This window comes from Amia ocellicauda, chromosome 10, assembly GCF_036373705.1.
Source record: "Amia ocellicauda isolate fAmiCal2 chromosome 10, fAmiCal2.hap1, whole genome shotgun sequence".
NCBI lineage: Eukaryota > Metazoa > Chordata > Actinopteri > Amiiformes > Amiidae > Amia > Amia ocellicauda.
The window spans coordinates 20709558-20733735 of NC_089859.1; the positions used below are offsets into that span (position 1 = coordinate 20709558).

Genomic DNA, 24178 nt, shown 5'->3' on the forward strand with positions numbered 1-24178 from the left:
CTTTAATGGAAGAAGAATCACAAGGTCGATTCATATTAGGAGCCCATATTAGCTGCAGCAATGTTGGACAACTCTGTCCTTTTGAAGCTCCTGGATGGAGATAGATACACAGAGATTGATAGATGTATATAAAAAAAGTCTAAAGATGTGAATGTATTTGGAAGCAGAATGATTTCTTGTGAGACGAACCCCTCTGCACTCCAAGTGAGATGTTTTAAATGAATGCCTTGCCTGTGAGCAGATGTCAGCAGCACAGTCATATAAAAATGAGTTTGGATATTTTGGGTTCAGATGACTTATCATTAGTGTCTGCAGGGCCTGCTGTGAGTCCGAGATGCACAGAGAAATGGGCACAAAAAGACTTCACCTGTCATCGCAAAAATGAACGCAGACCCACTTTCTCAAAAGCTGCGTCTGAAAGGATTTTTCAGTCATGGAAAGGCACACTAAAGCGATTCCTCTCCGCCTTCCCTGTGTGCGACGTCACCATTCCTCCGCTGAATTGGCGTCGGGCTCTTTGCCGAGAGGTGCGCAGAATGCACAATCAGTGTGTGCCAGCAGGTTCCCCCCGGCTGGCGGACGTGCGCGCGCTCTCTTCGGTGGCACGATGCCAAAGAGCCTTGTACGAGTGATTAAAACCGCCGGTGATTGAGAAAAGACGAACTCCCGGGAGTCTCGCTCTCACTGTAGTCGCCTGTGAGGAAGCGGCGAGAGCCAGGTTTCATTGAGGTGTTCGCACTGATCTTCAGGGGACCAGTCACAGAGATTATCTCACATCTGCTTTGTTTCAACATCAAACGGACGCACTCATTTCATGGAGAACCGTACGTTGTGTTCCAGTCCCTCTACAATGTTTCTACAGGTAGTCACTGTTAAGTTAAACAATACAACTCACTATAGGAATAATTATTTTATAAGAAACGATATTCACCAAACTGAAGGTCACTGCTCATTAGAATTACTTTCCCCACTTGTTTACTTGGACACACCAAGGGATAGTTGGGTATTAAAATAAATAGTATGTAATGTTCTAGAATAACCAAGAATGTAGTGGAAAAGGTGAGCTTTCCGAATGAATTGTCTCTGCACTTTTTGGAGCATCAGGAATTCAAGGCGCTGTGCGTGTATTGTGTGCTTATAAATATATATATATGGCTCATAATTTGCAAAATAAGTAAGTCTCTAAGCAGGCCCAGATATGGCATGCCACACGCAATTAGATGCAAGGCAAGAAGCGAGCTCCGAGAGATGGGAACACATTATGCAACTAATTCCATTAACAACTTAATGGGCTGGTATGGAAAAAGACACCCCTCTCCACACACTGCTGTTGACTTGTGACTGTTTGTTTTTCAGCGAATTACACTCAAAGCTGCAGGACACGCTGGAGCAGATTGAGGTATGGTTTTCCTCTTTCCCCCCTTACATACGGCTGCTGTGCGGATTTAAGTTCTGCATTTCGGAGCGATCCCAAACTCCCAAGACAACAGTCTGCTCTGCTTGTATATAAAGATGGTGCCCTGTCAGTCACAAACCCCTGCATTTGGTGAAGCGAGAAACGATGCACTGTACCCAGAATGCTCCAGTACAAACCCAGCCGTGTAAATGGGTAATAGTATGTAAAAATTAGGTGATATATTGCAACGACTGTACGTCTCCCTGGATAAGGTTGCCTGCTAAGAAAATATATTAAAATAACATCACTGAGCCACTGGAAGATGCCTTAAAATATCCCCAATCCCAGCAGACCGCTCCTTTGCGTCATCATCCTGGTTTGCGACTTATCCAACACTTGTAAAATCAGGAAGTCAGTCGGGCGTGTAATTAATTAGTTGTACATTGAATTCCAAAAGGAATAAGAAGTCTTTTTCCTGCTTTTAATAGTCTGGCTGTGAGCGCGGCTCCTTCCACGGACGAGCCGATGCCTGTGGATGGGGGGAGGCAGTTTCACAATTGCCTTCCTGAATTAAATTGGTTTGGTTTTAACCTGCTGTCAAACATCACCTTCAGGGAGGCATTTTCTGTTTCAGAGTAGAATTCCTTATAATTAAACTTGGTTTGTCTGTGTGTGTTTGTTTTTGACAAAACTGCAAATTCCAGGTTGAACATTGATCTGTTTTGTCGTAGACCTTTTTAATGAACGTTTTTCATTATATTTTGTGTAAATGTTTATGATTATTTCCCCATCTCCCCCACTTAGGAACAGCTGGATGTCGCCTTGTCAAAAACCTGCAAAAACTTTGATGTCACTCATTATACCAAAGTTCAGCAGGCGTACACGCTCCTGGGGAAGACTCAAGTGAGTGACTCCTGGCTCCCGCATGATTCGATATTTATAGTTTCGATCAAATCGGTTTTATTTTTGGATTATGAATGTGTGTTGTCTTTTTTCTTCTGGATGAGGGAGCTTTCACTTTGAGAATGAGAATTAGATGGATAGGAAGAGACGCGTATTATAGGCCGGTCACAGTCGAGCCTCTCGATGGTTTCATTACACCCACCCGTCTCTTATCTTGTTGCGTTTATAATTTAATAGTTATCTTCGCTTGGCTGTGGCTTATAGAAACTAACGGGTTGCTTTTGCCCGTCCGTGCTCATAAAAGAGGAATGAGGTTTAGGGTTCGCTTCACATCGGAGGTGCTGTAGAGAAGTATTTCTTGGGGGGGGGGGTGGAGTGGAACTGAGATGAACCCGCGGGGCGCAGCCGCTCCTCAGTCATCTATCCGCAGAGCCTTGGAAGGCTTGCGTATGAAAATAATTAAAAAGTGACAAAATTATTAGTTTTTCCTGCACCGCAAGAATATGGAGGCCCGATCTGATTGGACAGGGCGAGGTTTTTCAATGGGCAGGTGCTGTTGAGGGTCTCCTCTATAAAGTTGGCACCCGATGGGGGAGCGGTCTGCGCTTTCAGGGCCCGTGTGTTCGGTCCTGTGTGTCGGCTTTCTTCGCTAGAAGTTCTCAAGAACAAGAATGCTGTCCGTCCCTCTTCACTGCACGGTGAGAGATCCGCGCCGAGAGAGGAATCGGCGCCTACCCATTGAAGATCCAGACATCGTGCCTCAAAGTCCCCTTGCTGTCACTGACGTATTGCGTTCGTGTTTGTACAGCGCCGTGGGGACTGGGGGATCAGTGCCTTTTATTCAGTATAGCAAGAGTCTCCACAGAGCCTCAACACATTCCACCCCCCCAAAAATACTGAAATATATGAAAATCGTCAGACAGGTGAACATGTATGGAAAGCAATATTTAAAAACACATTTAAATGCATGAATAGGATACTGGACTGGAAATGCACAGACTGCTTTCACTTTTCTAAACCGTGAGGGAGATCTCGCTTTACTGCTGTCCTCTCTTCAGAATAGCTCAGTTATTGAACTTTGCCTGCTTGTGGACAGAGAGTGGGAGAGCAGGTGTCTGTGTGTAGCTTCAATCAGGGGCAAGGTGAGGGTAAAATTGCACTCTAACTATATTCAACTTATAATAAACCTAAATGAAGAAAGTGGATGGACGGTCCTGATGGCAGCAGGCTGGTGCAGTAATGTGTGGTTATGTTTGCTCGGTGTGTCTCTGCAGACGGCCATGGACCAGCTCCACATGCACTTCACGCAGGCCATCCACAACACCGTGTTCCAGGTGGTCCTGGGGTACGTGGAGCTGTGCGCCGGCAACGCCGACACCAAGTTCCAGAAGATGCAGTACAAAGACCTCTGCACGGTATGTACCTGTCACTGGGGGGGCAAGACCGTTTATGTGGGATCAGGACAAGTCGTGGCTTTCTCTCTTGGGGGGGATTTCTTCTTGTACGCGTTGGACAGGTTGGTGTTCTTGCTTCTTTGTTGATTTCATCATGATGAAACGTAATGGCGATTTTATTGTTTCTGGTTCGTGTGGTGAAGAAGGGACCAGTGTGACGGGCTCACTAGAGAAGAAGGGGGTTTTCCCATCGCTGGGTAACTGCGGCTGATTTTTCACTCCGTTGTGAAACGCCAGTCCCTTGCGTGGGATTCAGGTCTGGGCCGATTTGATCGTTACGCACAGTCTGCTCCGCAGCACTGCTCCAAACCGCCAGATCTGGTTTATATTGTGGGAATGAACTGCAGCCCAGATTTCTGAAACCGCCTGCTGTCCTGTTGTTCAGGAGCTGCAGTGTCGTGGGGGCTGGTAGTGTAATGGATGTGTGAAATAACTGCTATCAGAAATGTTTAATGCAGAAAGGTGACATCGAAAAGTCAGTGTCTTATATAGATATAAATAATGTAGGCCCTGGGTGTTTTCCTCGACCCCACTGTAACCTGTTGTGAATGAGCTGTGGATGTGATATGATGAGGGAACTCTCTCTCGGGCACATTCTTCCACGTGGGTTTGGAAGCAGTTCTGGTTTTGACACTGGTTTTTATCTGTGATGGGCGGTTGTGTGATGTCCTTGCAGCCCTCTGCAGTGCGTGTCGTTTCAGGCCCATGACGATGAGTGCGTGTCGGTGCCGTGATCTCGCGCGGCTCTTGACGATCCAGTAGATTGGAGCCCGGCGCCACGGCAGCAGAACAGTGCGTGCCGGACCCCAGCTCCGGTGCCCAGCGTCCGGGGGCCGGCTCCGCTCATCGGTCGCGTGTCTGCGCTGTGCACACAGTGCGTGTGGATGGTTCGCAGGGATTGCGTTGCCCTCGCGGTGCCGTGTGTCGTGTGTGCGGCTCATTGTGTGCTGCCGTGTGAGTTGCCCTGGATGGAAGCATCTGCTCTGTTGACTCGATGATTAATGAACTTTTTAGCATGCAATCACATGTGACAGCAGGACCCTTGTTATTATTGTTATTGTCATTATTGTTATTTATTAGCAGACCGTTTACACAAGCCATTTTAAAGCAGAAGTCCTAGATTAATGAGGTTACAAGTGCAGACAGAATACAGTTGAGTCCTAAGTCTCAGTGGGAAGGTCGTTAGGGGCCAGGGACAAGAAGGAGCGGCTCTGGAGGGAGGGGAGTGAAGAAGAGGCAGAGTTAGTCTTCTGGCCCCGGAAGACCACAGCGGTTTGGAGGGGATGTATGGAGAGATGAGGGTCTGAAGGTAGAGGCGCAGTTGGGTCCAGACAGCGGTAGGTGATGGTCTGTGTCTTGAACTGAATGCATGTCGATATCGGGAGCCAGTGGAGGGAGCGGAGCAGTGGAGTAGCGTGTGCGAACCGGGGCAGAGAGAATATCAAACGAGCCGCAGAGTTCTGGATGAGCTGGAGTGGGCGGGTAGTAGATGCAGGCAGGCCGGCCAGGAGGGAGTTGCAGTAGTGCAGGCGGGAGAGGACCAGTGACTGGACAAGCAGCTGAGTCGAGTAGTCGGTGAGGAAGGGACGGATTTGACGTATGTTGCTTATAAAATTGCAGTTCAGTTCCTTTAAATATGCAAGGTCAACAGTGTACTCTGTGGAAAACATGTAATAAATAATGGTAATGGATCCTCCCTTTGCATTTAGAATGTCTTAATGATACTCCAGAACCTAATGGCTCTTAATATGTTACTAATCATCGTCTCCCTACAGTTAAATTGCTTAACTGAACAATTGTGTTAATTATATTCCTCTGCAGAGCTTGATTAAAAGCCATTTGGGACCCAAATGCACAAATTGATTAAAAGCCCCTCTAATGGGAGGATTCGTATGCCTTTGTGTGCTCCTCGGCGTCGAGCTCGGTGGCGTGGCGGAGATGCTGGTCTTGCCGTGCGCGTTTGGCAGTGACAGGTCATGCCCGTGACTCGGCTCCTGTCAGCGCAGGGCGTGGATTTAATGCACATACAGGGCGTCCGCTGTGATCAGCTGGGCTTCGATGTGGTTGCCATTTTGTGTTTGAGAGGTTATTGAACCTCACCCTGGGGCTGTGTGTGTTCTCAGTGAGTCCGGAAGGCGTGTGTTTTAATATAGTCACCATCACCATGAGGATGGGATGTGAATTTGACACAGTTTTCAGCTACACTCCACCCCCATCCAAACTTTTTACACATTTACTAACCATATCAAACTCGAGGCCGTTTTGGACTGGGAGAGGGCCGCGCCCCCGACAAACATGCGGGTCACATAGCCGATGACCTCGTCGCCATTTGCGCCCCCCCCACGCCCCCCCTCGGCAGCACGGCCTGTTTTCAGCACATTAACCTGGACCAGATCCATTTGCTCACATTACATCGGGTTCCCAGAGCTTTCAATCGGATAATTAATTTTTTATGTGGACCTTTAGCAACAGCCTTTGTGGAAATCAATATATAAAGTGCATCCTACACTGCTGCCGTGCATTTATGCTGGCTCTTAAAATAAAACCTGTGTCTGATTATTCTAAAATAAATGGGGGAAGAAAAAGAGATTCATACCTTCCTGGGAACATATCTATATATACCTGAAACTGTATAGTAGTTTTCTGATCTTGTTTTTATTTCATTCCTGAAATTTAAAAACAATATATTTGCAAAGGAAAGCCAGGCTGAGTTAGTGGTTGTTTAACCCATACTTGACCAGATGGCATTTGAAACGCCGGCGCTGCGTTAATTCTGCCGCTGGAGGTAAATTATTCACCATCTCTGTGTCTGAGAGTCGCTCCGCCGGCCCGGGGGGGTGATGATTCAATCCATGCTATGCATTTATGCACAGTGGGTGGACAGCCGTGTGCAAAGGTGGGTGGTGGGTCATTTGTAATTGCCAATTTCCTCTGAAATACACTGATGATGAGGAATTAAAATGCAGTGGTAATGTGATCACTTGGTACCAAAAATCCACTATTTTCAATGCTATGTATGTATTATGTTAAAACATTTAAATGTTATCAAAGCTTTTTTTTTATTTTTCTGAAAATGGGTAAAAAGGATGTACTGCAGTTTATGGGCATTTTCTTCTGTTTATTAGTATCATTAATTGTTGCTGCACCCTTTCTTTCCCGCTGTTTCCTGTGTTGATTGCAGGAAAAAAAAAATTGTTGGTGTGCAAATAAAGTATTTTTAGTGTTCAAACCTTGGTAAAGTGTGTCTGGTTTCCACCGGGTTTGTTGTGTGGCAGGAGCTTTCATCCCCATTCTTCTCTGTTTTCACTGTTACTCAGAGAGGTTTTTGGATGAAGCAGTATTTTTCTCCCAGGGTAAGGGCCCGTCCCCTTTCTGAGCGATAAGCACACATTTATTTCGTTGACCTGAGTGAAACGTGTGACCTGTTGACAGCAGCAAATAGGCTGTGCTGCTTTCAAAGCACCTGTCCTAGAAATCATATAACAGAGAGGGGGAGAGGGAGGGACAGGGAGGTAGTGAGAGAGGGAGAGAGAGTTTAGCAATACAGACTCAAAGTTCTCTCTCTCTGCATGTAACTACTTAAACAGTATTGGAATACAAGGACAAAGATAAAATATAAAACAAAACCATAATTTTAAAGATGAACATAATAACAAATGAATCCATGGAGTAATGAAACCTGTTTAATTTAATCTTCTTCACAGAAGACTGAGACTGAGGCCAATTTGCAGGATTAATGTTGTGCTTTTGAAGGAGCTGAAAGCGGAGCCACTTTTCACATTAGCTGCTGTTTACTATGTGCATTTCTTCATATCTGAGTCAAATAAACAGGAAAAAAAATACAAAGCTAATCATCATTATTATGGTACTCCCCCATCCTCCTCTGTTTCCTTAAATCATTAGATTGTATGTTTCAAAGTCCTGCCGTGTGCAGCTGCAGTTTGTTGTCACATTAAAATATTTCTCTCTGTGTTGTTTGTTAGGAACACATTTATTTATTTACATGTATTCTTACCCAATTTAGATTCAGTGAATTAAGCTTTAAAGACGAGGACAGTGTTTTTATATGTGTGTCTCTGTCTGAAGGCGAGGGTCATGAACCTTAATGTATTTTATTAGTTTTTTCTGTTTAATGGCCGATGCTGAGGCAGGTGTGCGCTGTATTATTCCACCTTCACCGCCCTGCTCTCACAAGGTGATGCACAGCACTGCCTGCTTCTGATGTTTAAATCTGCTGTCACAGCCGGCCTTTAAGGCTGTAAATTAGCTTTGTTAATTCATGTCCGAATTGGAATTGGAGACCTGATGACTTCACTCATTAGACTGCAAGCAGGTGACACCAGAATAATTAACGAAGTGGTCTGTGTGGCGTTTCGGATTTCTTTACGTTGTTTTATAATTTCATTTCTGACCGCATGCAGTTTACAGAGTGCAATATAGCACTAGCATTAAAAGGAAAGAAAAAAGGAATGAGAGAAAATGTAAATGTGTAAAATGTCATTAGTGGGTTGCTGTGAGTCCTGCGCCGGGGCCGTTAGTGTATCGCTGGGCGCTGCCCTCGCATCAGAGCAGGGAACCTCTGGCCCGGCCCGGCCGCTCCAGATTAGAGATCTGATTTACCAAGTGTCTGTCTTGGCCGAGAACAGACCGTCTGTGGTCCTCTTCCCTCCTCATCTCGGTTGCCTGGCAACATCCTCTCATTACAGGCTTTTAACAAGGAGTCAAATGGCAAGACAGTTGGATTGATTGTCTCGTACTGATCTAAAACCGTCCCGACTTTCAAATTAGACCGGGTGGAGAATTAGCCAGAGAACATACTGTTATTCTATACAAATAAGACTGTCTGCTGGTCCGTTCTCAAATCAATGGGTCAATTTGAGCACTAATGGGTTATACTGTTATTATATCATTGCTGAGAATGATCTGGTGAAAAAAAAAAAAAAAAAGATCAGCGGGCGCATTGAGAGCTTTATCAGCCTGCTTAGCCACGTGGCAAAACAAGGGTTTCTGAGATGTCAGAGTCAGAAGTGAGTTTTATTTTGATCAGCCTGTCTTTTGGTGAACCCACCCTGGTGAGACTCACCTAAAGAAGAACCGAATGAGGTGATCCCGAGTGAGGGGTCTGCAGAAAATGATTAGTTCCAGTCACTCGGAGCTGCGTCGGGACAGAGGCCAGCAGGAAAATGTGTGGGGGCCGCAGGACCGGGGTGGAAACCACGGCTCCGGGGAATTAAACTCAGTCGTTCACAGCAGCAAAGTGCTGTATCAGTTTGAGGTCCGGTTTAAGAGTGCGTTCAGGCCGAAGCCCATTTCCTCAGCTGCTCGTGAACTGGCGCTGGGTCTTGTCCACGGCACTGTCCCGTTCACGTGGAGCACCATGCTGTCCACGGCCGGCACTTCCTGCAGCGCAGTGTCCCTGACTGCCGGGCCCACCGGTGGGCCGGAATCAGTCGCTGTGGGGGCCTGACTTTCCTCGCAGGTCCCCCGCCTCTCTACTCGCACCCCCCGCTCGGCCTCACTGGGCAGCTGCGCCTGTGATCTGGACACATCCGGCTCCGGGGTCACCGGGCTGGAAGGGGCGTTGTGTGTCCCGTGGGCGAGACGAGTGGAAAGCATCTGAATATCAAAGGAGTGCTCTTCCTCAGCCCACCCAGCACCCCTGTGCGCCGTTAGGAGACAGGATATTGGTTTAAAGCAATCGTCCTCATTTAGTTTCCCTGTCTCTCTCTCTCACTCTGAGGTGAAAGTACACAGGGAAAGGTTCGAAATATTGGACTCATTTCCTTCAGCTTGTTGTGCAGGTCGCAGGATCTGTATTTTTGTAGCTCTTTACTTTAGTAGCATTGGCATATTTGGTTCATCAGTACAAACATGTTGGCTCTGAGAAGAACAGGTGTCCTTCAATGTACATTATATGAAGTCAATTAGCTGATGCCTTTACCCAAGGTGACTTAGGCTACATGTTTTGTAAACACCTGAAGAAAGTGAAAGCTTAGTTTGGAAGAAGCCCTGCTTGTGATATCTTATTAAAGCAGGATCTCTGTGCTTTTATATTGTCTTCTGTTCCCATGGAAAAGCAGTTGGTCCATTAAAGAGGGTAATGTCATGCAGCTGATGAACTCGCCACATGGTAGAAAGTTGAGATCAGAGAAATAAAGTACTTTTAATTGATACCCTGCTTCACTTAACACCAAAAAGAACATTCCCCTTCATCCTGAGGGATTCAAATACGCAGCTGAGTCTCCCCCTAAGAAGAGACGTGAACGCATGGATGCGCAGAGTGACAGAGAGCACAGCTTTAGTCCGGGTTATAGTCGAACAACCCAACCGGCGGTGCTTTTATTGTTCTCGAGGTCGCTGTGTCTGTTTGGCTTCAGGGAATCGGAACCACGTTCACGGGGAGACAAGCGGCGGCTTCGAGGTTATGGACAGGGAATCGAAGGATTGAGATGAGTGTCTGCCGGGAGACGTAGCTGAACTAAATCTGTATTGTCTGTAAAGACACAAATTAAACATCGATCTCTCAAACGCTGTAGGTCAGCTTAAACCCTCATGAACACAGATTAAAAACTGTCTTTCAGGTATTTTCTGAAGGTATTAAGCATTTTGTAGATCAAGACTTTGCAGCTTGAATTAAGTCATGTCATTTCATCGCCTGAGTACAGACTAAAATGTTTTATTTAATATTTTAATTTAAATCGATAATATTGATTCATTATGCCTGTCTGGCCATATCCAACTATCAGAGTACATGCTAATACAACGGTTTACTCAAAGGTGCAAGATATACTTGATAGTACAGTTACTACACAGTATAGTAGTTATGAGTAGTCTGTAGTAAAGCTGCAGTTACAACTAATAGTGTAAATCGTGCTGCTACTACAACAGTACTACTCGGCACTGAGCGTCTCGGCAGGGCTGAAGGGGTTAAACACAAGGCGGTGAGGGTTTGAAGCCTCCTGCCGTTGATGTGATAATTAGCTGTGTGCAGTAATGGGGGGATCGATTCTCTAAACTACAGGAGTACAGAGCAGCACAAACCTGATGAGAAACCCTCGGCACGCCGATCAATGGGGGAGTGAAAATAACTGATGCGTAAACTGTTTGCAGAGCGGAGCCACGCTGGCGTGTCAGAGATGTGCTCCTCTCACTTGGACGCGGTAATTGACTGCGCTGCGGAGTCAGCGCAGGCCTCCTCGGTTCCCCAAATTAACCGAGGGCCTGACGGGACTCCGGCTGTGAAAGTGGAGCTTTTGCAGCCCTGGTGAATGTTGGCGATCGCTGAACCGCGGGGAAAATAAATAAATAACACTTTAACACAGCCACGGCAGCGAGCTCCCGGCTGGAAACGTCACTTTGGATTTGCTTAAGATGTCAAAGAGAAGCCATTGGGCATGTAGTTTTCATCAAGAGGCCGGAGTGGAAATGTTAAGGATCTCGGCCTGGGCATTCGGGCAGGCTTAGCATAGCCTTCTGACCTTCCACCCAAGCGGAAGAGAAGTCAGTTTTCTCTTAGTTGGATATTTCACTTTGAGTGCTGCATGACTCACGGGCAGTTCATTTCTGTGCAGATTTCATTAACGCGTGTCAGGCTTTCGTCTACTCTTATAGATCGATATCTGTCACACACATCTGTGCAAATTCACAAACTGCAGGCTAAACCTCTGACAATGTAACTGGGTGTCTGGTAATTCATATTTGGATATCGAAGGGCTTACAGGGTCAAATCAAACTATATCAAAGAGCAGTGAAAAGCCTCCTATTAAATCTTACAGTCAGCCGCTAGATTGTATGAGTCTGTCTGAATTAATTGCCAGTGCTTTGAAAAATGAATCCATAAACATGAATCTGTGAACCGTGGTGCTGCGAGAGATAAGTGCTCTGTAATGTGTTCATTTCTGCATGGAAATTTGTTTTCTGACGTGTTTAGTGGATAAAGCTTTGATGTGTTGTTTTCCTGCTGTGTGTGTTTGTAAAATATAATATTTTCTTAACAATTGCTTGAATAAAGTTATTGTGAAGAGTAGAATGGTGATGTAAACAGTGCAGGATTGAGGTTTTGATATTTTGAACTGTTTCAGACTTCAGCCAGTTTCATATCCCCCTTCCCTTGAGTGCATGTCAACCTTTATACAGAGTGAAATAAATTATAGGAGAGAGAGATGTTAATTAATCGGTGTCCCCTATTTGAAGTTTCTGCGTGTTGTTTTGGACAGCACATCACTCCGGACAGCTACATCCCCTGCCTGACGGACCTGTGCAAGGCCCTGTGGGAAGTCATGCTCAGCTACCATCGCACGATCGAGTGGCACGAGGAGCGCGATCACGAGGAGCCCTCGCCTGCGCCAGGTAGGCAGCAACGATCGCTGCGCTGGGAATATGTCGGCTCTGTGTGGGTTTGTGCCAACTGTCGTGGACGTGCCATTGAAATGTGGGGGGCTGCGTCGAAGAACCGTCAAAGCCCGGCTATAACTGAGGGGCCTCCCTTTTTCGGGCGCTGTCAACGTGGTTTTATGAACTCCATGAACTCTCCTGCCACTGACCGTCTTTTGCTATCATACCGAACGCGAATTGTTATGTCCAAGCCAATTAAAAATGTACCCCTGGATCCATTTATCTGACTAACGACTTGCCGTTTCTTGGCAAAACATTAATCTAAGTCATTACCGACTTTGAAACTGTGAATCAATTGAGCTGTTACAGGTTAGTCCAGTAAAACCTGGTAGAAAATCGCTGACAAATAATCCCTTCTGCTTTTGCTTCAGTTATTGCTTTTTGAAGCTTAAGTGCAGAAGTCAGTGACACCGTGAACCCGGTCTTATTTATTTCTCATCCTGAAGCCGACATCATCCCCTCTTGAATTTCTTATTACCCGTTTTTGTGTGGAAGTGATATCAATACATGTATAAATATTTAAAAGATACTAACTTCTGCCAGAGTTATGAACCTGTCTATATTGCTGGCAGAATTATGAATAGGATAGATTCCCTCGGATATAGGATATATTTGAGCCCCGGTGTTGTGTGCAGTGGCAAGATGTCTTTAAAGGATGAGCAGGACTTCAGGAGTGTGTTCCTCTCCCAGAGAGGGAGTTAGTGAGGTACATGCAGAAGTAAAAGTGCTCTCTGGTTGTCCACCCCCTCCAGAGTTTCCCACTCCGGCTCCTATAGACGTTGCAGTGTAAATGGTTTGTGGGCGGAAGGCTGTACCTGCCACTTCACGATTTGCCTCCAGCTCCTTGTATCAATGACTGGCTCAGGGCAGGAGCGATTACGGTCTGCATGAAAATTAGGTTTCTTTGGGGTGACCCCGAGGAGAGCTCAAGGTGGAAAAAAAAAGTCTGAAAAGCCAGAAAGGTACTGAATATTTACAGTGTATTCCACTTAGCTTTTGATTTTTTCCCCCCATTCGCCGCACGTAAGAAAAGCAAATCTCTTTCTATTATTTATTGTGTTTGAATCCACAGAGATGGACGAATGTGCTCTAACGCTTTGTGTAGAGCGAGCCAAACATTGCGCTCCATTACTGGAGGCAGACACTCCGCCAACAAAGCAAAACGGAAAATTCTTATTAAACAAAGTCTCATCCTGGGTTCGCACAAAGGGGAACTGAAAGCAAACCGCTTGAGATGTCTTGTCAACATACAACACATTAAATAATAGACAAGAGCAACTGTTTTTATGTGCGTGTTCGTAATCAACAGGGTTTTTCTTTCTTATATATAGATACCGTAACACAATGAGGAATAAAATACATCCACCTTCTGTTAAAGTCTGTGATATCCCTGTACTGATATACACTCACCTAAAGGATTATTAGGAACACCTGTTCAATTTCTCATTAATGCAATTATCTAACCAACCAATCACATGGCAGTTGCTTCAATGCATTTAGGGGTGTGGTCCTGGTCAAGACAATCTCCTGAACTCCAAACTGAATGTCTGAATGGGAAAGAAAGGTGATTTAAGCAATTTTGAGCGTGGCATGGTTGTTGGTGCCAGACGGGCCGGTCTGAGTATTTCACAATCTGCTCAGTTACTGGGATTTTCACGCACAACCATTTCTAGGGTTTACAAAGAATGGTGTGAAAAGGGAAAAACATCCAGTATGCGGCAGTCCTGTGGGCGAAAATGCCTTGTTGATGCTAGAGGTCAGAGGAGAATGGGCCGACTGATTCAAGCTGATAGAAGAGCAACTTTGACTGAAATAACCACTCGTTACAACCGAGGTATGCAGCAAAGCATTTGTGAAGCCACAACACGTACAACCTTGAGGCGGATGGGCTACAACAGCAGAAGACCCCACCGGGTACCACTCATCTCCACTACAAATAGGAAAAAGAGGCTACAATTTGCACAATCTCACCAAAATTGGACAGTTGAAGACTGGAAAAATGTTGCCTGGTCTGATGAGTCTCGATTTCTGTTGAGACATTCAGATGGTAGAGTCAGAATTTGGCGTAAACAGAATGAGAACATGGATCCATCATGCCTTGTTACCACTGTGCAGGCTGGTGGTGGTGGTGTAATGGTGTGGGGATGTTTTCTTGGCACACTTTAGGCCCCTTAGTGCCAATTGGGCATCATTTAAATGCCACGGCCTACCTGAGCATTGTTTCTGACCATGTCCATCCCTTTATGACCACCATGTACCCATCCTCTGATGGCTACTTCCAGCAGGATAATGCACCATGTCACAAAGGTCGAATCATTTCAAATTGGTTTCTTGAACATGACAATGAGTTCACTGTACTAAACTGGCCCCCACAGTCACCAGATCTCAACCCAATAGAGCATCTTTGGGATGTGGTGGAACGGGAGCTTTGTGCCCTGGATGTGCATCCCACAAATCTCCATCAACTGCAAGATGCTATCCTATCAATATGGGCCAACATTTCTAAAGAATGCTTTCAGCACCTTGTTGAATCAATGCCACGTAGAATTAAGGCGAAAGGGGGTCAAACACAGTATTAGTATGGTGTTCCTAATAATCCTTTAGCTGAGTGTATACTGATAGACTTTGTATTGTAAATAACATCTACAGACGGGTGACAAAATTAAAGGACAAACCTGAATAAATGAGTGGAGGAACATAACGAATGCATGTGCCTCCAAACAGGTGTACTGCATCATACAATTACGCAATTAACATCCTATCCTGCTCTGTGACATGTATACAAATGCTGAGCAGGCCCAGTTGACCTTGATTTTGGATCAAGATGGCAAGAGGAAAGGATCTAAGTGACTTTGAAAGAGGGTTCATTATTGGGACACGAATGGCAGGAGCTTCAGTCAAACAGACACTCAACTGGCTTGTGTGGGACACCAAGAGAACGGGACAGGCCGTTATTCTGAGTGATCACCTTTATGTGATGTTTACTTTTCCTCAATGCGCTCTTGTAATTAAATGAGATTTTTAATCATGATAAAGTCACGCCCGAATACTCAGATTAATATCTCACCAATATAAGAGATGTTTCAGAAAAGTGAGTGATTGATTAATATTTATCACAACAAACTGACTGCCTTCCTTTGAGGACCCGACATTAATTTGCAAGATGCCATTTCAAAGAACCCTTTTTCATCAGAGACCATCTGGTTTCCCTTCATACCGATCTCCAAACACAGTCTACACGCATCAGCCCCTTTCCTTTAAATGTCTCCCTCTTAAGGCCTGTGATGTTTCTGAATTAAAGAATATCTGCAATCCGTGGGATTTCATTCATCTCAATAAACGATTATTTCCATTAAAAAACGTGGCTTTCGAGATCTGTCAGCAGGAATTTTCAATCCTTGCTTTGCATCGGTGCCGTCAGGGAGTCCAGCTTTCATAGCTGCAGTAAATTCACATTTACAGGCTTACTTCCCTGATCAATAATAGATTTGCAACATATTAACAGTATCTGTGATCCTCCTTAATCCAAATGAAGGTTTTCCCCCCGATATGTGCTGAATCTTAATTGCGTATACTGTTGCAGCATTTTGTTTTTCACTGTGGCAAATGTCCAGGGTCCTAAAGAGCGTTGTTTGTGCCTTAAATAGGATTTATTTGTTTGTGGGTTGGTGGTTGCGGTCACAGATTCATTTCAAACGCACCCTCCCTATGTGGTGAACTGAGGTTGTGAGGCACCAGCTGGTCTAGTGAGTGACAGAACGCAGCTCATATTGGCCGATACCGACTGCTCGAGTGTCAGCAGAGGCCAAGTGCGATCAAGACGGACGCAGTCCTCTTCCGTTTGGGTCACAGAATGCAGTTCTTGGTTAAAATGACGATACATTGTTTGTGCTTTAAGTTGGAGCACATTTAACAGTCCCGGGTACACCGCAGTGCAGAAGAAGGTTTAACCCTCACCAGTCACCAGCTGACGGTCCTGTACTGAGCTCGGACTCGGTGTTACAGAGAGATCAATTGGCATGATGCTCGTTAGCTGCTGCTCCATTGCGCCTTAGAGTCCGACGGCTCGTCGTTTCACCTTTGCAACCTTCTCTTCTTCTCGGGATCAAAGTAATGTACGATGATTATTTTGGTTGGTGATTTAGCGTTGTCCTGCTATTTGTGATCTATATGCAGCACGTCTCTCTGTACACTTTTGTCAAGGTGTGAAGGGGATCTTGTGTCCTGTGTCGTCCACGCTGTCAATGTGCCACTTCTACGACCGCATGTTTATCTTTCACGTACACAAAAATTCCATCTAACTGTAACGGAAGAAGGAGAAGAGACTAAAGAGTATGAATTGCTTATGCTAATACCGCATGAATTATGATTAAATGTCAGCCCATGTGCTTTTATTGCCGGCATTGTTCTGAAGAGGATAACGGTAATTTATTCCAAGCTGGTTAAAAAAAAAAAATTAAACATTTAATCTGGGATTCTCTTGATATCGGCTCAGCACGGTTTGAAGTGAACGCCACTTTTTCTGTCATGTAATCAAAGATTTATTTTGCTTGGCTGCGGTAAAGTTATTTATGCAGAAACTGCAATATGGACTTCGATAGCAGGGGAATTTATAATAATCATTTACAGCACATTCAGATGATGGGAGGCTGAAGGGAGTTCTTTGGAGGAATCCGCACATCAGTGTTTAATATAATTATGTCTGATTACACTCCGGAGAGTTTTTCTGCTTTGTTTTGTGAGATCCGCACCTGATGACGGGAGCAGGAGTCTGACAGGCGTAGGCCCGGGTTACACACTCTCTGCTCTTCACACCACATCAGCGGGATAGAGATTTAGGCTGTTTTCACACTACAGCATCTAATCTGGGTTGAGTGGCCCCGGGGTGGCCCCCCAGGTCCCCCTGAGTTCAGCCCTGCTTGTGTTCACATTGGTTTTGCGATACACTACACTGGTTACTATTCGCCCTAGTGCTGACAACTTTGTGTTCCCAATTTTCCTTGTGGTCAAAGTGCCGGAGTAAAGTAATTGGATGTGCAAGAGGCCCGCAGGTTTTCCCACAGAGTAAATCAGAGGCAGTGGACTCCAGTTTGTCAACTCTCAGTTAGAAATCACGCCCCAGTTAGGTTTCTGAAGGGAGGATTACCAATTACATTTGACATCGTGGGAGGCTTTATCTTGTTCACAGCGTTCGGTAATTGTACAGTTTGACTGTTCTTGGCTTAAATTTGAGACTTTTTTTATAAAATGATTTACTTGTCTTCCTGCTACAGGTAATTCACATGTAAGAATGATTTAATAGGAAAGGCTCTGGGCTAGATGATTTATCTTTGCAGCTAATTTACAGACTTTCAGAATCTATGAAAATGCACTTAAGCTTTGCCGGCTTCCACGCTGATAAATGGACACCCCCCCACCTCCTCCTGCGATGCCTTTGTTCTGAATTAACCACGGCACAGTCTGGCCATTTCTGGTTCCTCAGAAGTGTGAAGACTTTAATTATTCTCCCTGACGTTTGCATTAGCAGAGCGTAAGTGCGTTCGAGCGATCTCCTCTCCCGGCGCGGATCTTCTCTGTCATCGAAGAGCTGAGAATAACCTCTGTGTTTGTGGTTTTCACTGCCTGCTGTTGTGGGTCCCTTGCTTTTTGGACCATGTGTTGAAGTCTCTTGGCATTAACGGTGGCTCAAAACTGTGGTCCCAGTGACTGAGGGAAAAAGTGCTAGAATATCTGAAGTAATTAAATGTTTTGCTGTTACCTCACTGAACTAGGACAGGTGTTTATTGTACTTTGTATTGATTGTATTACTGCACTTTTGTAAAGTGCTTTGATTGACTCTGATTATTGCCTGGTTAATCTCAGATTCGTATGATTATCCCTGAATTGCAACAAATCACTCAGGTGAACATTTCACAGGAACAGCCGTCTTCAGGTGTACGTATTTGAGTTCGAAACTGATAAACCGGGGTAGATAAACACATACAGACATTTATCTTGACTTAAAAAACATCCAGGCTAATGTCAGGTTTAGTGTTTGCTGATGAAGATATAGGGACGGGTAAGAACCTGACCTACAACAGTAACCAGTAATAAAATGCAAAAGAGCCACTGAGATAGAGATGGATGAATTGAAATGTTGTTCTGGAAGGACCTTGAAAGGTCTCCCGGGCTGTCAATCACAGTCAGACAGAGTCTGTTGGCTGATGAACTCGGTGGTGTTCGCCTTGTTTTAACTGAATATAAAATACCTTAAAGCCGATTGAAACCCCACAGATGTCTCGACTGTTCTGTCCTTGTTTTCTGTGTTTCCTGAGCTCAGATTGCAAAGATAGGAGCTCTCAGGAATTAGAGTTTAAAGACATGGAAGTAAATTGAAGTTGCCATACAAGAAGTTAATGTGAGTGCTTTTTTTATTGATAGATGACTAATTGATTACAGAACCCATGTCTTTTCATGTTAACGTTGATCTTTCATTTAGAAATGACATCATTATGATATGTACAACCTGAAGCTGAACAAGAACTGCTTGCAGGCCTCATACTCTTTGTAATATTCAGAGGTGCTTTGTACAATTAATTCTGATAGGATGACAAGCTTTCCACACCCCCGGTCTGGACCGTTTGATCCAGGTGGAATCGAAGCTCAACAAAATCTGAAAATATCACAGATAAACTGGTATTAAAGGTAATGAATCGCTGCATAACATTGTTATAGATATATCCTTTTGACTTCAACTGTATGCACATGTTTTAATTGTGCTTGGTATGTTTGTTCATTTGTGGACAAGCTGTATTAATAAGCGTGTGGCAGCTTGGTGACTTACAGTCGACACGGCAGCCATTATTTACCCCGTGGCTAAACTGTAGTCAGACCGCCCCCTCCGCAGTGCATTAATCACACGGACAGAGAACCTGGGCCCAGAATATAACAATTGATGTCACTTCATGAAAAACGTGTTTTGTAGATTGAGAAATGGTTGTAGCTCTGTGACTGATACAAACACATCGGTGTGGGGCATACGCTTCCCTGCCTCGCCGGCTCATACCTGCCTTTAGGCCCCAGTTAATAAGCCACCGGTGCTGAGAGATCGAACGGCGAAGCACTGAATTGGCAACCAGTCACTGGGAGACGGTAAAAACAGTGGCAGGTCCCTGAACAAGTTAGGAATGAGACGAAGTGGCGTGTTTTGGTAATTGTTAAATGACTGTCTGTTGCCGTTAACACAATTTGTCGGGGCAAGATGGGAAAATAGCATCTGCAAAACAATTAAAGAGTTGAACAGTGTTAGGATAAATAAAAGGCAACGTGGACAACCTGAGAGCTGTGCTGGGTGACTTGTTCGGCCAGGGCAGACGGGTCCAGGGTTGTTTTTGAGCCGGTGAGAGGCCGGGGTGTTTGGGGACAGTGCAGACGTGATCGACGCCAGGGGTCCTATTTGGCAGTCATCACTCTCGTCAACAAACAAATTAGGATGCTTATTTTTGTGTGGCCTTGGATTGATGCAGGTGTAACTCTTCTCATGTCTCGCACTCTTTTTAAGTTAAAAAGCAATAACAATTAAAAACACGTTCAAATCTAAATTGTTTTGAAGCAGAACACTTCTTTCCTCTTCAGAGAACCTGTCTTCAAGGTATTTCAAGGTGCTGTTGATTTAATCTGGTCTGTAACACGTCTGTAAAGACCGGAATAATGACTCTGCTTTGATCTAATTGAACTCTAATTGGCCCATGGTCAATACGCACTGTGATGTATGCACCTGTGACTGAGGTATTTCAAGGTGCTGTTGATTTAATCTGGTCTGTAACGCGTCTGTAAGGGCCAGAATAATAACTCTGCTTTGATCTAATTGAACTCTAATTGACCGTGAAGTATGCACCTGTGACTGAGCAGTTTGTTTGCATGGTTTGAGTTTTACATTTAACAACATATATGAAATACATGAACTGTGGTCTGAGGTCTGGGGTCTATAGATTGAGACCAATGGCTAGAGGAACCCACCATCCTTATCCACATCTTTATTTACCAGGTGAGCAGATATGCCTGAAAATATGCTTTTTGTTTAGTTCAGAGCGATTTTATTTAAAGGCAAGACATTCAAATTTGCGAAATATGGTTTTAGAAAAGTGTTGTTGAAAAGATTGATTATTTTCATGAATGACGCACCTAAATGTTCAGCCAACGTGAATATTTCAACCGCTCCCCAAAATACCAGTCCTGGCCTCAGCAGTACTGTAATAGGGCTTATCTTAATCTGGACAGAGTTCGCTTTTTTAAAATTAATTGGTGTTGTGAAAGCAATGGCCATCTGACTGCTGTCTGTGTCGTTGTAGTCAATATCAAGAGGAACGGAAAAAACCTTCAAGACACCTTAGAACATGAGAAAGTGTCCCATCAAGAGGAGGCCATTCGCCCCATCGTGCTCGTTTGGTGTCCATTAATAACTAAGTGATCCAAGGATCCTATCCAGTCTGTTTTTAAATGTTCCCAAACTTTCAGCTTCAGCCACATCGCTGGGGAGTTTGTTCAGATTGTTACCCCTCTCTGTGTGAAGAAGTGTCTCCTTGAATCAAGTCCCCATGTAGTCTCCTCTGTTCCAGGGTGAAAAGGTTCAGTTCCTCAGTCTCTCAGTAGGACATTCCCTTCAGACCTGGAATAAGTCTGGTTGCTCTCCTCTGAACTGCCTCTAGAGCAGCAATATCTTTCTTGAAGTGTGGTTTGTAGGACAGTCCGCAAACATTTGCCCAAGACCGTCCCAAAAAAATTATTTAAAACGGTTTCACTTTGGTCTAGCTATAGCTTTCGGGAAGTTTTCCTGATCTCACCGGGGGGAAAAAGTGTCTGTTACGAATATGAATATTAATATTAATACGGATCGGCTAACAATATCAGATCGTCGAAGGTAAATACTTAATGCTGTTGTGAAAGTACTCTACATTAACTCTGTTGTAAGGATAATTTTAAACGTCCTCTTACATTAGCATGAGGTTGATTGGAACTGAAGGCAGGGGATTTCTCTCTCCTTTTTTAATACCGCACTGCTTGTTGTGTACTTGCAATCATGTGTTTGACAGCTTTGCAGATTTTTTAAGACACATGCCGTGCCTGTCCTGATTCAGTTTTATTTTTGGGTATTCCGCTTTCCCAGAAAAGGTATTGCGTTCAGCAGCAGAAAATAAAATAATTATCCAGTTATTGCACTTTGTGTTGCAGATTGTTCGGTGTGTTTAAGTGTATTAAGTTGGGTGTTTGTGTTCTTTATTTTTTTTCAACCCACATTACAAGCACAATGAGGATTTTCTTGCAGTTGTTTAAATTCTGATACAAATGGAGCTTTTACTTTAGCAGACATTCCTTTGCACATTGACCCAGCAGTGTATGTGCATTTAGGAGACACCGCAACATCCGTTGATGGACATCCGTAAAACCTGTCTCTCTTCCTGACCAGTAAGGCATTTAGTTGAGAAGTCTTTTGACTCAGGACATTGAAGGTCCTACGTCATTTCTTGCAGGAACAGGGATGTTAAGTCGTGGCCGAATCTTGTGCCCATTGTAAAATCTTATTAAGGTTAAAGTCTGTTTCTTTACTACTTCTCCCCTAGATGTCCACTGGATGTCAATACATAGGTCAACTTTAAAACACTATTTAGAGACCTGTTCCTTATAAATGCATTATTCTCTCACTTTGCCAGGATCTCTGACGGATGCTTCTTTGATTTGCTTCCATTTCTCTGAGTTCTTTCTTGTTAACGGAGAGTTTGAAAAAGTTATCTTGGCTTTCAAAGTGTGAGGGGTTCGTTTGAAATATCTCTGTGCTGCGGTGAGACGCCCTTGAAGGGTGTTTTTCCGTGACACGCTGGTCCAGTCGGATCTTTCCTCTCATTTGGGTGGTAATTGTCGAATGCGCAATGAAAGGACCATCGTGTCGCAGAGTGGAATTCAGATGAGCCTAATCGTCTCGCGCCTGAGAATGAATCACTGGTTCTCTTTAATCTTTTAACACGGTGCCAAATTACAAAATGATCGGGCGGGACAAATCAGGAGCACCTTTAGCGGTGGGATATATTTAGGCTCTTCACTGAGGGCTCTTGTCAATCAAGCATCAGAGTACAAAACAGACCAGGAGGATAAAATCTGTAGTGTGAAATGTATGTTGATGTAATGAGCAGTTCAAGCGCTACTATAAAGGCACATTTATTTTCTTGTTAGTGAAAAACTGAAATTGCATTTGCATAAATCCTTAATGTTTAATCAGACCTCATTTGTTATTATTTGGAGGTCTGAGGAGTCTGTTTAGTCGAGCGGAGAAGGCAGCAGGGGAGCTGGCAAGCAGCAACAAAAAAAGTAACATCAGATTCAATAAAAATAGTTGTCAATCACTTGAAAACACAAATTCCTCCAGGATTATGCGTGCTGCGTGTGACAGTGTTCTTGCTACACCCAGCTGTTGGTAGCCTAACAAAAACACTTCATATATACCTGTTAAATACCAGGCTGATGAGAGTTATAGAGATAGTTAGGTAGGAGTTCTAGTGACCGTGTGTGAAGTCAGTTTGTATATGTGTGTGTATTTATATATTGTTTAGAGTGTTTCAGTTTAGTCTGTGGGCATTGACTGTAATTTCTCACCAGAGGAAAACATTTCCCTGCTTTGGGGTTTGTGTATTTGTTTCAGACTGCGATCCGTTGATGAACTGATCATAAATTCAGTTTCCTACACTTTGTGAGTTTTACTTCACTGTAGAAAGAGCAGGAACAAATGCAATAAACAGCGAACAAGCTCACAGTGGTTGGGCGAACAGACAAGTTACCTTGTGGTGTTTTGATACCTGGAGACACGGCAATTGTCTGGTTAGCAAGTATATTTACAGTGTAGTGGGGCTTGTCGTGTGTGTGTCTGTGTATTGGGCTATAACTGCTACTGAGACTGAAGTGTGCATTTCTTTTCACAAGCAAGGTTTTATCAGTTCGTCACCAAACTCACTCCCCAGGATCACACATCAGGCGTAATGGAGCTCCTACTTTTGCTGTTGGAGCGATAATTACTGCAGCCTCCGTCTCTTGGATGTTGCGAAGACTTTTCCTCGGCGCCGTGAACACGTGTGAAGTGAGAAACTGCTCCTCGGAAATGAATTTTCAAAATGGGCAAAAAGGCAATTAACCTGTGGCAAATGGAAAACGCAAATAAGCTTCAAGGCGGTCTGTTCATTCGTGGTTTGTTTTCTACTCCCCCCACACTTTGTATCAGTTTTCATTTTTGTTTTCTTCCGTCATTCCTGATGATTGCTGTAATTATTTCCAGATGGGAACAGCGTGGCGGGGGCCGAGGAGCCGGACTTCGACCGCGGCTACGTGAAGCAGAAGCTCGAACACGGACTGCGGCGCATCTGGCAGGTCTGTCCAGCCCAATTGAACCCTACTCGGGACTGAGCTGCGGTTGTGTCCGACAAGCTTGCCTACCTTACGATCTGCACAGTGCTGTATCAGATGGATAATGTGTGTATGTGTGTGGGGTGGGGGGTTACAAAAGATATAGTATATAATGATGTGTACTAGTCAGTCAATGGCTCCTGCCATTCGTGCCCCAATAATGACCCCTCATTCAAAGTCACTTAGATCCTTTCCTCTTGCCATCTTGATCCAAAATCGAGGTCAGCTGGGCCTGCTCAGCATTTGTGTACATGCCACAGAGCAGGATAGGATGCTAATTGCTTAATTGTCATGCAGTACACCTGTTTTGTTATGTTCCTCCACTCATTTATTCAGGTGTTTCCTTTAATTTGTCACCCATCTGTATGTATATAAGTAATATTAACAGTAGTACCTGTCAGGGGAAGACTACAAAAATAGATTTGCCAAGTGTGTGTAATTTATGTACATTAGTCTAACCGCTGTGGGTGAACCTGTGCTGTCCTCATATGGACTGGGATTTAGGGGAAAAAGCCTTGCCAGCCTTCATTTCTGTAGTGTTTACTTAATTACATACAGATACAGATGTTTAGTTTAGTTTTTCTTCCCCGATACATTTTTCCTG

At 44.4% G+C, this 24178-nt stretch overlaps 1 protein-coding gene across 1 annotated transcript in view; it reads left to right on the plus strand.

Annotated features, from left to right (window-relative positions):
• Window positions 1-24178, plus strand: part of vps50 (VPS50 EARP/GARPII complex subunit) — an 86210-nt gene that overhangs the window by 17920 nt on the left and 44112 nt on the right. Inside the window, exons 10-14 of the mRNA XM_066715477.1 lie at window positions 1357-1399; window positions 2201-2299; window positions 3574-3714; window positions 11970-12102; window positions 23447-23538. Of these exons, the coding sequence (XP_066571574.1) occupies window positions 1357-1399; window positions 2201-2299; window positions 3574-3714; window positions 11970-12102; window positions 23447-23538 (508 nt within the window). The remainder of the gene's footprint in view (window positions 1-1356; window positions 1400-2200; window positions 2300-3573; window positions 3715-11969; window positions 12103-23446; window positions 23539-24178) is intronic.